At 41.0% G+C, this 13985-nt stretch overlaps 1 protein-coding gene across 3 annotated transcripts in view; it reads left to right on the top strand.

The window, feature by feature from the left end:
- The window catches only part of LOC137628880 (uncharacterized), a 403929-nt gene extending 398632 nt beyond the window's left edge, over nt 1-5297 (top strand). For all 3 annotated transcript variants that reach the window (XM_068360132.1, XM_068360130.1, XM_068360131.1), the window contains 2 exons: nt 2399-2645; nt 4773-5297. In XM_068360132.1, coding sequence (XP_068216233.1) covers nt 2399-2645; nt 4773-5288 — 763 coding nt within the window. In that variant the 3' untranslated portion in view covers nt 5289-5297. The remainder of the gene's footprint in view (nt 1-2398; nt 2646-4772) is intronic.
- Nucleotides 5298-13985: the final 8688 nt, after the last annotated feature.

Below are 13985 nucleotides of genomic sequence, written 5' to 3'. Positions count from 1 at the left end.
TTGCCTTCAAGAGGAATCTTGCTATCAGAGTGGTTTTAGGTTTAAAGGTCACTCAGGGATAACAGATGCATGGGACATTGACAATTCCCTAGATAGGCAATAATCTAAAAGGACAATGACAATTTAGACCTACTATTTATACATAAGATCAGTGCCCAAGCTCCCTCTCCACCTATAAGCTCCCCCAAACCCCCCCATCCATAGGTCACAAGGATGGTGAGGTCCCCTTTTTGTTTTTGTTTCATTTGTTGATGTCGGCTACCCCCCAAAATTGGGGGAAGTTCCTTGGTATATGTATGTATGTATTATGATCTATTACTCAAAAAGTCAATAATGATACTAGAAAAAGACCCACCTGCTCCCAACTGTTTGAGTTTGAAAACAAGATCTTTTGTGTCTGCTCAAGTAGTTGTGTAGCAAGCCCAGCTCCCATGCAAGATGGTAAACATCTTATCTATGGTAATGTATAGATATGTCTGGATTGAAGGCAGAATGAGTGGCTTTTACCCTCCATTATTTCTGCTCCACTATTAGGGACAAAGTGATATAAGTGTCACTCACTGGATCTGAATTAATGCTGGTAAACCACATCTCTGACAGCCATTCTTTAGAACCTATAGCAGTTTCTCTCCCATCCGCTCTAGACGAGGGGAAAAATATTGGAATGTATACCAACACCTTAGTCATCAAATGCCAGGTATGTTATTCTAGACTGCTATCCCCTTCAGGGGAAAGGATCCCTCCTTTGACCACGTACCAATCTTGGACAGGCCAGGTCCTCTCAGCCTATGATAAACAGACACAAAGTTGCTGGAGTTGTGTTCTTCGCTCCCATAAGGAACCAGCTAGGTTGACACTTCCAGGGAAGTAAAAGAACCAACCAGTTCAGTTCTAGGGGGACTCCCAACTCACTAAGCAATGAGGCTTTTGCTGCATGGTAAAAAAAAACTTTCAATATGAACCTGTGATACTGAGAGAATTCCTCCTCCCCTGCTATCTGCTGAATTGGAAGAGAGAGAGAGGGGGGGGGGAAGCGAAGTGGAAGGAATTGAATGGTTTGGGGCGAAGGCAGAGAGATAGATAGAGAGAACAACCAGTCCCATAGTGCTCTCCCAGAACTCCCCATAGCCCCCATAACTGGTATCTCAGCCCCCTTGCAGGGCCCCTCATTACGCCTTTGGTTTTTATCCGCATATGAACTTGAAACAAATTTTTTAAAGTAATTTTTATCTTCCTAGTTATACAAACCTGAGTCCTTTAAGTTAAACTTCCCACCTCAATCGTCCCTCTCAGTCGTGAACCAAAAAGTCGTAAGTGAAGAGCTTTTGAAATGCGATGGGAGGGAGCTCCTCTCCCTCACTTACCGCCTGTTGTTAACTACCTCGTTAATGATTTCAACAGCCATTCCCTACGTGAAGGACAAATTACTTTTTAACCCTTTTACCCCCAAAGGACGTACTGGTACGTTTCACAAAACCCATCCCTTTACCCCCATGGACGTACCGGTACGTCCTTGCAAAAAAATGCTATAAAAATTTATTTTTTCATATTTTTGATAATTTTTTGAGAAAATTCAGGCATTTTCCAAGAGAATGAGACCAGACCGACCTCTCTATGACAAAAATTAAGGCTGTTAGAGCAATTTAAAAGAAATATACTGCAAAATGTGCTGGGGAAAAAATAACCCCTTGGGGGTTAAGGGTTGGAAATTTCCAAATAGCCTGGGGGTAAAAGGGTTAAATTAATTTTTTGCAGCAGCCATATAGGACCCAAATTAATGAAGCCACAACCTTGTGGAACCCACAGCTTCTGTACCTACTTCCTTCATTTCACCTCGCTGTCCAGTCTATTTGCAACATTTACTTCATTTTGCAACAGTGGCACATTGGCTGTGAATGGCCTTCCTGGTCCTAGAGCTGGGCCATGTGGCTCAACCACTCTTACGTAGTATGTACTGTACAGCATTGTTAGCTCAACCTTTTCTTAAGAGTTTATTTTAAAAGGATAATCCATTGAGATCATTGTAGCAGATATCGAATCATACCTAAAATAGTTCTAACGACTTAACCTCATGTAAATAATAACCTGTAGGCAAAGAATAGCCGATATTCTTCTTTGAATTTTTCTCGTGAAAGTAATTGAATTTTTCTTTGGTAATTTTTTTTTTTTTTTATGGATGTCAGCTATCACTTGGGCATCATCCATTTAAATAGATCAGTTTAGACCAAAGTAGATCCATGATGGCATTTTATGTTATTGCAAGTGGTTCATCATTCTACTTCAGCATCAATTATAAAACATCTCTGGTATTTTACTTTATTCTGCTTTTGTGTAATTCAGGAAAAGAATTAGAAAACATAAAATGTAATGGTTAGAAATGATTGGGACATTTTTGCAGGTACCATCGCAACAAAGTACACTCAACGGTCCATCACTACTGCGAGTACTGCGGCAAAGGTTACAAGTGGAAAGGGGAGTTGAGAACTCACATTCAGCGCAACCACATGGAACTCAAAGAGCGCTTTCAGTGCTCTCTCTGTTCCCGCAACTACGCCGACCGTCGTAAGCTGCGCCACCACATGACGACAAAGCACAACGTTCCCAAGGAAGCTGCCGTCACATATTACGAATGCAAGAACAACGTGGTTAGTAGAGATCGATTTTTCAGTCTTAACTTTGTTCAGGTATTACTTGCTACTCATTCAAGTCAAGATTTATTGTTTTCTCTTTTTGATAAGAAATGAATTAGGTCATCACTTAGTTCAAATATAAGAATCAAGGACGGGGAGCTACTACTCTGGTCTAAAGTTCATCTAGATTGGATGTCATGTTCAGTTTACAGAATAGATACACTGCTTAGTCTTTTAACTTGTCAACTTATAACAAGATGGTAAACTGCCCTACCAGTCATAATCCTCCAATTGGAAGGAACAACTAACCCTTAATCTGTCAGTTTGACTCCTTTCCTTTAAATAGTGCACATCTGTATCATTTCTTTAAAGGCATCATCATTTTTCAACCTTATCTAAAAGAGGGAAGTCTATCTTTTTTTGCCCTTCCACAGTGGTGTCTCATGTGGTACTTAATTCTTTAGGTTTTTAGGTTGAGTATAACATTACTTTCTTTCTTCTTTTAAGAAGTTTGTAAGGTTATTCTCCTCTTCTGGTGGTGCAATGAATGCATTCCTTTCCATTGTGAATTTCTATATATTTACCTTATTTCTTGGGAGCTCCTTTGTCCCATCTGGTCCTTATCAGACTTATCGCTCCTTTGCTTTCAAGTCACCATCCAGGCTATTTTAATGAAAAATATACATTATTTTAGATTGATATTTTTCAAGATATTATATTACCTTTACGTTTTACTCTCCTATTTTTACCTTCTACTCTCCCATTTTTCAAGATATTATATTACCTTTACCTTTTACTCTCACTCTCCTATTTTTCAAGATATTATGTTACCTTTACCTTTTACTCTCACTCTCCTATTTTTCAAGATATTATGTTACCTTTACCTTTTACTCTCCAAGTTTTCAAGATGATATATTACCTTTACCTTTTACTCTCCTATTTTTACCTGTTACTCTCCTATTTTTCAAGATATTATATTACCTTTACCTTTTACTCCCCTAGTTTTCAAGATATTATATTACCTTTACATTTTACTCTTCTATTTTTACCTGTTACTCTCCTATTTTTACCTTTTACTCTCCTATTTTTACCTTTTACTCTCCTATTTTTCAAGATATTATACTACCTTTACCTTTTACTCTCCTAGTTTTCTAGTTTTCAAGATATTATATTACCTTTACCTTTTACTCTCCTAGTTTTCAAGATATTATATTACCTTTACCTTTTACTCTCCTAGTTTTCAAGATATATTACCTTTACTCTCCTAGTTTTCAAGATGTTATATTACCTTTACTTTTTACCCTCCTATTTTTCAAGATATATTACCTGTTACTTTCCCCCTAACACCATGGCTGTGTAGTAGATTTGTTTGTAAGACCACATGTAGAATGGTTCAGTCAGATACTGTAAATCCAATGGATTGCATGCTGTGATTAGCCAGCTTACACAGGGAAACATGACCTTAATGTCCCTGTAAGTTATGTAATAATGGTTTTTGGGAGAGCCCATAGGTCTACTTGCCGAGTCAGCACGTGTCATTGGCTACCCCTATCTTAGGTGGAAAGATGGCTGGGACATTGACCTTATATATTGTCTCATGAACATGTTACAGCATGAAGATTTGACCCCGACTTCTGTCGCTCAGTTACTGTCATTTAGGTTTAAAGGCTGCTCATGTATGACAGAGGCAAGGGATAGTGACAATGCCCAATAGACTGACCATATACACATATGATCAACTCCCAAGCCCTCTCTCCACCCAAGCTAAGACCAGGGAGGGCTAGGCAGTGGCTGCTGATGACTCACCAGGGAGGGCCAGGCAGTGGCTGCTGATGACTCACCAGGTAGAACTATAGGCTCCCTCAAACCCTCCATCCTTCGCTCACAAGGATGGTAAGGTTGCAGACACAATAAAAAACTTACCAAGCTTGAGCAGGTCTTGAACCCTAGTCTGGGGTACTAAGAGATAGGATGTGCTTAAAGTGCTGTAAAGTACAGTAATAAGTTTGTGTTGAAGTATTTACTGTTTTATTTACCAAATGTTTTACTGTATTTGACATCAGTATTTCAACAAAAACCGCATGATCCTTAACAATACCACACTCATGTAATCGAAATATATCTTTTCTTTTTTTATTGCAGGATAAGGCTGTTTCACCCTACAAAGGAGTAGAGGATCAGATTCCGACCAGTGGGTACGAACCCCAGGGCACCCTTCTGCCGTCATCTGTGCCCACTTCGACACCTCATTCATCTAGTCATACCATCCACCAAACCATGAGTCACCCCCAGGAAACTGTCCAGACTCAGCCAAACATTATAAGCAGACCCATATACCAGCATCATCACACTCAACCAATTCTCCAGCACCAAGAGTCTGTTGTCATCACGACACGTCCTGACCAACAACAACAACAGCAGCAACAGCAACAACAACAGCAACAGCAACAGCAACAACAACAGCAGCAGCAGCAACAGCAACAACAACAACAGCAGCAGCACTATCTGCATCATCTTCCACCAACTCACCTCCATTTGACCTCTCAGGGTCATTCGCAACAGCACCAACACATGGCCCCTAAGAACTTGTACATAGTGCCCGACCTCATTCCCTTGCATGAAGAACAGGTGTCGACCACGCAAATGAAAAACGTTTAGACTCTTAAATTAGTTTTCATCGATTGTACCTATTGAATACAAATCTCTTTGGCTGATGCTGTGTTGCAGGGATTGGTATGTAATTTTATCTGAAATTAGTTATCAGTTGGTGAGTTCACAATACTAAGGGTGTCTAGACCTCAAAGTGCAATTTTTTTTTAATTACTTCAAATGTCTACTAAAATCATTCTTCTTTTCACACTAAAAGGGTTACAGTACTTGGATATACATAGACTATAAAGAATTTTAGAATTCATACATACACGATGAAATATGAGCGTTTGAAAAATGCCAATTTTCATAATTAATTTTTCTTGTGAATTTGCTTTTTCTGCTCGGCCCCTGGAGACACTTAGTATTGTGAACACCTCAATCGTAGAATGAAGTCTCAAGTCTTCCTCGTTGGTGATTGATAAAATTAAGGAAGCAGGCTTGAAGATGTTATTTATGATTAGCAACACTCATATTCTCTATTTAATGCACTCGACATAGTGTTTTTTTTTTTTTTTCAGAAATACTGATCATCACCATGCAAACCATCCTCATTGTACATTAATATTTAACAGTTATGACTACAGAAAGGCTAAATCATACAGTTTAACCCCACAGAGCAAGAAAATATATGAAACTTAAAAGTATCATAATATCGGCTAGGATGACTTTTACCTTTGTTGTGGGCTGGAGTTTATTGCCAAAAAGAAAAAGCTTCCAATTCTAATTTTGAAATCTGAATTGTTCTTACACTAACAAACCTTACGTTATTTATACGGATATTCTTTCGGTGAAGCTGGAAGGTAGCCATTAAATTTTTAATGCGAGGTGGCAACCCTACCTAACCACTGTAGTGGGTCAATGGGGTTGGTTGAGGGTTACCCAGCCACCTATATCTATTCACAGCTTGGTGAGCTACGACACACTTTTCTTTTGGCTCGTAGAGAACAGGCATCTCCTCTCTCTCCTCCACAAGGCTTAGCCATACAGACTGATTGCTGTACACTCATTCTTTTTCTTTTGCTGTTATAACTGTGTTCTATCAGTAGACGCTTCCATGTGTACCTCTCCTTGTTGAGAAGGTCGCTCTTGCAGCACCTTCATGTCGTCAGTTGATACTGACCTGCACTCCGTGTGCCCAACCTGCAGGGGGCATCACTGCGAGCAAGGTTAGCCCTGCGTTGAGTGTAGGGAGGGGCCTGCCTTCCAGTGGGAGAAATTTGGGCATCGCAGGAAGAAGAAAGTCAAGCGAGTTCCTTCTCCTCCAGGGTTCTCTTCTGGGGCCAAAAGACCGCGGGTATCTTCTTCACGTACTCCTTGATCTCTCTCCGAAGCTCCTCCTTGCTTGCCTTCCTCCGAGGGGGTGATTGAGTAGGAGCGCAGACTGCTTAACTCCTTGGCAACCTCAGGGTATTTGGTTTGTTTCTTCCCCTAGAGGACACCCTTTACCACTGCCAGGGAGCCATTTTCTCTTGCAGATGTGTTGCAGGCTTGGTAGTCTTTGGGGGCTTCTGCTCCTCCTTTGAAGGAAGCGGTGCTGCAACTCCTTCAGCATGGTTCTCGGAGAGACCCTTCACCAGCAGCTTCAACATCAATCGCCATGGACGTGTGCAAAGTCCAGCTCTCTCCCTCTCCTGGCCCTTCCTTACGTGGACGAGGTCAATGCTCTTGCTCGCCCCTCCAACGGCCTCCTGCTGATGACGAGTTCTCTTGCCATCCTGGGACTATGTCTTTACCTAACCTGCAGCTTCTTGTTTCTGCCCATAAGAAATGTTCCAGCTCGCGTGCGCACCTCTCTCCAGCTGCGAATGTTAGGAGTTATGATCTTCAAGTGGCCACCGCTCCATCTGCTCGCCGATCGCCTGGACGAGACACACCACCTACTCATCATTATGGAGAATCACCCTCAGGACGTCGTTTGCGACGATCTGCGGATCATCGCAGAGATCGCATGTCATCCCGATCTCGGCGTTCTCAATCTACTGCTATGCGCTCGCTATCAAGAGACCCCAGGTCATCATGGTCTCGTCGTTCTTCTTCCGGAAGGCACTCCCATTCAAGAGTTAAAGGCTCGTGATCACAAGCCAGACGCTTACAATCACGAACTGGATGCAATAGATACTGAGCTAGATACTCACAATCGTGAACAAGGCACTCACAATCACGAGGAAGATGCTTATAATCACGAGCTAGACGCTTGCAATCATGAGCAAGATACGATCACGATCAGGAAGCTCATGATCGCAAAATATGCGTTATATGATCACAACCTAGAAGATCCTCTTCATGGGGACAACATAGGCGCTCGCGTTCAAAATCCACGCGGCGCTCTACAATTCGACGATCTTCAAGACAAACCACGACCGAACAAAGACCTCCCGATAATTAATGCCCAGAGAAGCATCCAACTAAGCTATGCTCTGCTCCCCTCATGGCCTGGGTTGTCTTAGGTAAGCAATCACCAATTTAAGGATCCCCTGAATAAGACTGCGGATGTTCCAATTTCTCCTGATTGCCCTCTACAGACAACAAAAGAGAGCCTCCTCATGCCGAAGAGACTATCTCCTCGAGCTTCTCAGGCTCCTAAACGCTATTCCATCAAAAGGTGTTTTCCTCCTCCCAAGGCTCCCAAAGGAGGCCCCAGACTTGAATAGTAAGGTTATGAGATGTACGAGAAGGGAAGGTGGTGCAAGATTGAATGTCATGTTGAATGGAGATTTATTTGAGGAGGTGGATGAGTTTAAGTACTCGGGGTCTGTTGTTGCAGCAAATGGTGGAGTGGAAGCAGATGTACGTCAGAGTGAATGAAGGTTGCAAAGTGTTGGGGGCAGTTAAGGGAGTAGTAAAAAATAGAGGGTTAGGCATGAATGTAAAGAGAGTTCTATATGAGAAAGTGATTGTACCAACTGTGATGTATGGATCGGAGTTGTGAGAATGAAAGTGATGGAGAGACAGAAATTGAATGTGATTGAGATGAAGTGTCTAAGGAGTATGGCTGGTGTATCTCGAGTAGATAGGGTTAGGAATAAAGTGGTGAGGGTGAGAACGGGTGTAAGAAAGGAGTTAGCAGCTAGAGTGGATATGAATGTGTTGAGGTGGTTTGACCATGTTGAGAGAATGGAAAATGGCTGTCTGCTAAAGAAGGTGATGAATGCAAGAGTTGATGGGAAAAGTACAAGAGGAAGGCCAAGGTTTGGGTGGATGGATGGAGTGAAGAAAGCTCTGGGTGATAGGAGGATAGATGTGAGAGAGGCAAGAGAGCGTGCTAGAAATAGGAATGAATGGCGAGAGATTGTGACGCAGTTCCAGTAGGCCCTCCTGCTTCCTCCGGTGCCTTAGATGACCTCGGAGGTAGCAGCAGTAGGGGATTCAGTGTTATGAAGCTTCATCTGTGGTGGATAACGGGGGAGGGTGGGCTGTGGCACCCTAGCAGTACCAGCTGAACTCGGTTGAGTCCCTTGTCAGGCTGGGAGGAACGTAGAGAGTAGAGGTCCCCTTTTTGTTTTTGTTTCATTTGTTGATGTCGGCTACCCCCCAAAATTGGGGTAAGTGCCTTGGTATATGTATGTATGATGTTTGACACTCTTGTGTCGACCCTTCAGAAGTCCTTGCTTGGCTTGGCGATTCCAGACTCTCCACAACCAAGACAGCCTCAGATCCTGTCAATTCCGCTAGAAAAGTCGGTATCTGTTACGTCGTTCTCTGATGGCCCTTCTGACCCCAGGAGGAGATATGCCCAAGGCAGTGTCGTTCCTGCGGTACAGCAGTCTCCTCCACCTTGACCCAGTACCGAGGAAAGAGTACGTTTGGTTTGGTGCAAACCTTAGGACAACTCTCTCTGACGCCAATTCGGCCAGGGGACAGGCTCACCACTAGGAAAAAGAGGAGGATAAAGCGTGGTACTCCACCTCACGCTGACCTGATCCAACCTCGTATGAGCAAGAATCTTGGCTTACCTAGGGAGATCTCCGTTTGACCCTGTCGAAATTGTTCCTCCAGACCAGTGTCCGGTTTCCAAACCACCAATGGAAGAACAATCCTCTGTTCCCGAGTTGTGATCCGAAGGAACCACAGGCTCTTTCCAAACATTCCATCCTGGAAGAGCACTTCCCTCCCTGTAGAGAGTCGAAAGACACTAAAACATTCCAAAGAACTCGAGAGTGAAGGAAACTAGGAGGTCGGAGTTAGATGGGAAATCCCCTGAGGCGGGTCCCTCTCATGACCCAGTTGACGAATTTGACCACCCCAGGCTCCTATGGATCAAAGCTTGGAGGTAGATGAATATATGGATACTGACAAGGAATATCTCCATAGGGCAGCAAGTCCCAAGTTCCACTCCAAGGCTGAGCGCAAGGAGACGGAACATGCCTTCTGGCAAGTCCTGGCCTGTATGAGGACAATAAACAAGCTGTCGGATCCTGGTACCACTCCCCAGGAAGGCAAGGAAAGGGTCCTGGGGCAACTATTTGGTACCCAGAGATCCCCTAAGACCAGTGCAGTCTTGCCCTGGTCGAAGAGATTGACAGCCCCCAGAAGCCAGGCTATCTCCCAGATAGCAGGCGCTTCCAGTTGTCTGAGAGCAGGTTCCTTGTCTAGCGCTCTCCAACTTCCTTTCATCCTGCAAACGAAGTACTTTGAGATTGAGAACGAGCCTGACTCTCGACCCCTCGGTAGAATCCCTTACTATGGGTCTCTTAGTACAGAGACTTCCTTCGTTGACAGCCCCCCTTTTGCCATCTGAGCTCCTCAGCGAAGTACGCCAAGCAGGCTACTTCAAGGTTCGACCTGTGGTTGGGAGGTCATTAGGCCACATTGTGCGCTCCATGGACCTATCCAGGGAGTCTACAAGGCGGTCACTGGAGTCTTTCCTTTTGTCGAGTACAATGTTTTAGCTTTTTTGCTCTCCGGGTGACATATAGGTTCCATGTACGAATCTTGTTTTGATGGTCAGTAGTTGAGATTAGTAATTTTCCTTGTAGATTATGGGCATTACTCAATCTAATCATTAGTATCAATTAAAGAATGCATTTACTGTCCATATTTTATTTTCCACCAAAAGAAAAAAATAGTGACTTTGCTCAAGTAGAATATGAGAATTCACATTATTGGTGCATTAAAATTTAGGTTATTAATTTATTCTTCTGAAATGCAATCCTATTTTGAGAATGTTCAAGGTATAGTGACATTTTTTCAGGCAGTATAGCCATGTACAATTATAAGAGGGTAAACTTCAATAGGGAAAGGTGAAGAATAAAGAAATGTTGCATTTACTGAAGTGATTAAACACTTGCCCAATACCGTTGGTTAATGCCAAAGGATATTCAGGACGATACTAAGCATTGGATACACAAGCAGGGCTGAGCTTGAGATTTGTTTGCAACAAATATAAAATATTACTTGAGATTATTTTGTAATTTAACAGAACTATGTGCTTTGGTATCTGAATGATTAGAAATTTTGTTTGATTTTCATTGTGGTGGTACTAAATCGTGTTTTCACATCACTGCAACGTGGAATTTTTATTTACAAGTGTTGCTAAAAGTTAGCAATGAATCGTAATAGTTACAATTTCTCTTTCTTACACTCGCTAATAAGATGCCCTGTCTTGCCACACTCGAAAGAAAGCACCTAATGCCAGTCTACTCTCATTCATGACTGTTCCAATTTTTTTTATTAATTTTCTGTAATGCTTTTTTCCATTAGTAAAATTATATAGTAATGTAGAAATTTTTTTTTGAGAGATAGTCTATAATAATTGTGACAAGGTGAACAGAGCAAGCCATTGAGTGAACGACACTATGCAAAACAAAGGACTCGAGACTGCATTCATCACTTAATGTGTATTGTCTATAACAGTCATAACTTATATTAAGTTATTTTCACTCAACTTGCATTTAGTTGAGAAATTATAGAAAGAATAGATCGAGAAATTATAGAAAAAAATAGATAATAAGGCTTCAGTCAAATCTCTTATTGTAATTTTAACAATATGTTGCTGTTTGTAAGGTGTCAGGATGCAGTTTTGATGGGTTAATTCATATCGAGTCGCTACTCCTTGAACCAGTCAACAGCAATGTAAGGATTATATTTAGGGAAAAGGAAAATTATTTTATTAATCTTTGTACAACATTGTCATAGGTAATATTTCTATCTTGTATAAAGTGTTGTGTATTTAAGAAGCCAAAAAATATAAAATTTTTGTAATTTTGTGGAACCATTTGCTTTATATTCCGGTGAAACTATGAAAGTCATGATTTTATTCCATTTATTTTGTGTTCATTTTGAGTTTGGATCTTTTCTTTGACATTAAAAATCTGTTAACTCTGTGCTGGTGTAACCAGAGATGTTAATACTTAATTGCTGCTTATATCTGTTTTGGAATTAATGAACTTTTTTAGTCAAGAAGACAGGAGCTTAAGTTTGAGAGAAAAACAAATTTTGATTGAATCTCTACATTACCAATAATAGTAATAATGAATAATAGTAAATTATTCATTATTATTATTCCTATTGCCCCTAACTTTAGGAGCAGACATCCGTGTAATATATTTTTGATTTTTGAAGAATGGAGAGAATTTAATAATTTATTACAACAGAGACTAATTAAGAAATACAAATGAGTTAATGAAGGAAAAACTTAATTTTGATGAGGTGTTGTGTGGTCTCCAAAGACTTCTAGCCTTACACAGGAAATTCCTTGGAGACCACACAGCACTATAACCCACAAAAAAGATACAAACATTCTTTTGTCTGCACTTTTAAAAAAGAAAGGCAAATTGTTCGGAGTAAATACGGTTTAGCATTATAGATGAAAAATTTGATTTGATCAAGTTCTAAGCAATGTTCTTATATATCAATATACATGAGTGCCAAGGAGAGTTGGAGTTGGTTTTTTTACCTGAAATTGTTTTTTCTTTTTTTTTCAAAGAAGTTCTTTGATCTCTGTAAATATCCTGTCCTTTTTTTCACATTTGTAAATACTGTATAGATTTTAGTGAACTTTTCTGTCTCTCAGATGTAAGGGCACTGATTTATTGTCACAAGCTGTATCACATTTATATTGACCTTGAGGAGGAAGTATTTACAAATCACAGAGCATTGCAATTTTTTGTCTCATTTGCAGTTTTGCGTCCTGTCTGTTCGTACCTGTTAGCTTTGAAAGGCATTGCCTGCAATGCTTAGTGATTACAATAGATTGCTTCAACCCCTCTTCTATGCTGTGCCAAAGTGAACGTCTTAGAGTGACAAGGATGATCGTGGCCTTTAGTTAAAACATTTTTGCCCTGACAAGAATTTGTAAAACATTTTGTTATTACACGCAAAATGTATAGTAATTTCTTTTTAACCCACATTTTGTTTCCTATTGTTCTATAGAATATGGAAATGTAAGTTTAGCCATCTGTGATGGCAGCTGTAAATTAGATTTTTTTATACAGTGCTGTTACATTAAGTCTGGTGGAATCTCCATCAAGGATTTCATGGCAATTGCTATGCATATAAGATTTCATAACTGTCAACACGTTAGCACTTTATATTTATTTCCTGAACTGGGTTTTTAACAAGTGGTTTGTAAGGTATTTGAGAAATGTGGTCATGAAGTGTAGATAATGTGATTTTTAATTGGAAAATATATTTTTATTTTTGCTAATGTTGTTTTGATATTTGTCTTGATAGTCATTTCTTAGTAGAGGTTACTGATCAATTTTCTTGCTTACTGAAGTGATATATGGGTTTTTATCTTACTAACCCTCTTGTTTCTTATCATTAATTGGGTAGGTGGAGCAACTACTTTTCTTACACATCTACAGATATTGTACCTACATGATATAATCAAACTGGTAAGTAAAAAAAAAATATCTTTAAATAAATCTTTTTTGTTCCTACATGACATACAAACCCGGTCTTTTAATCAGGGAGGTTGATACAGCGCAAGCTGGAGTTGGTCATTAAGGTTTGATAACAAGCAGTTATTCAGCTAGTGATGGTGCGGCGTGAGTAGCCCTACCCCTTTTCCAGCCGAAAAGCCCTCACTTTTAATTCAGCTACTGTCCTGTATGTACATACAGACAGCTCCTGTCAAAATTTTTCATTTTTTTTTCTCATTTCAGGAAATGAATGCCAGTTAACTATGAAATGGAAACAAGAAGTTTTGTGTTACTGTAATTGGGGGAAGGGTGGACACCAACCGGGTTATGGTTAAATTGGCTGTAGATCCACACTACCTCTGTGTAAATTGTAGGGGTCCACTGAGAGTAAGTCAGGTCCTCCAGTGCAATGGTAAGCACATGCCCTAAAAGGGTAGAAGCCTGCAAAGTGTTTGTCAACGTCAGACCTTGTTTCCTGGCCTCATACCACGTGCCCCAGGTCCCAGTTATCCCGGTAGTTGATTGAAACGGGTGTACGGCCCCGTACACTTTCTGTTCCAGGGCTAATGGATGAACTTCAGTGACCTCCATCTCCCTTCCAGTACACTGGGCTCTCGCTCCTCCCTATACTGATGAGTTTTCTCTCTCTGGTTGGTAGAGAGGATGGCACCATTCAAGGTGTACTTGACCACGTGCTCTTTTAGTAAACCAAGAATGTGGGGCAGAGGCCTTTGTTCCCATGCCTTGGAGCACGGGACAGTGGTTGCTCCTCCACCCCCGGACGGTAGTAGAAGTACCTGGTACTTCTCCCAGTTCTGCTGGATCCTGTGGCAGGAGTTTT

This window comes from Palaemon carinicauda, chromosome 36 (assembly GCF_036898095.1).
Source record: "Palaemon carinicauda isolate YSFRI2023 chromosome 36, ASM3689809v2, whole genome shotgun sequence".
Lineage (NCBI taxonomy): Eukaryota > Metazoa > Arthropoda > Malacostraca > Decapoda > Palaemonidae > Palaemon > Palaemon carinicauda.
This window is presented reverse-complemented; position numbering and strand designations above follow the sequence as displayed.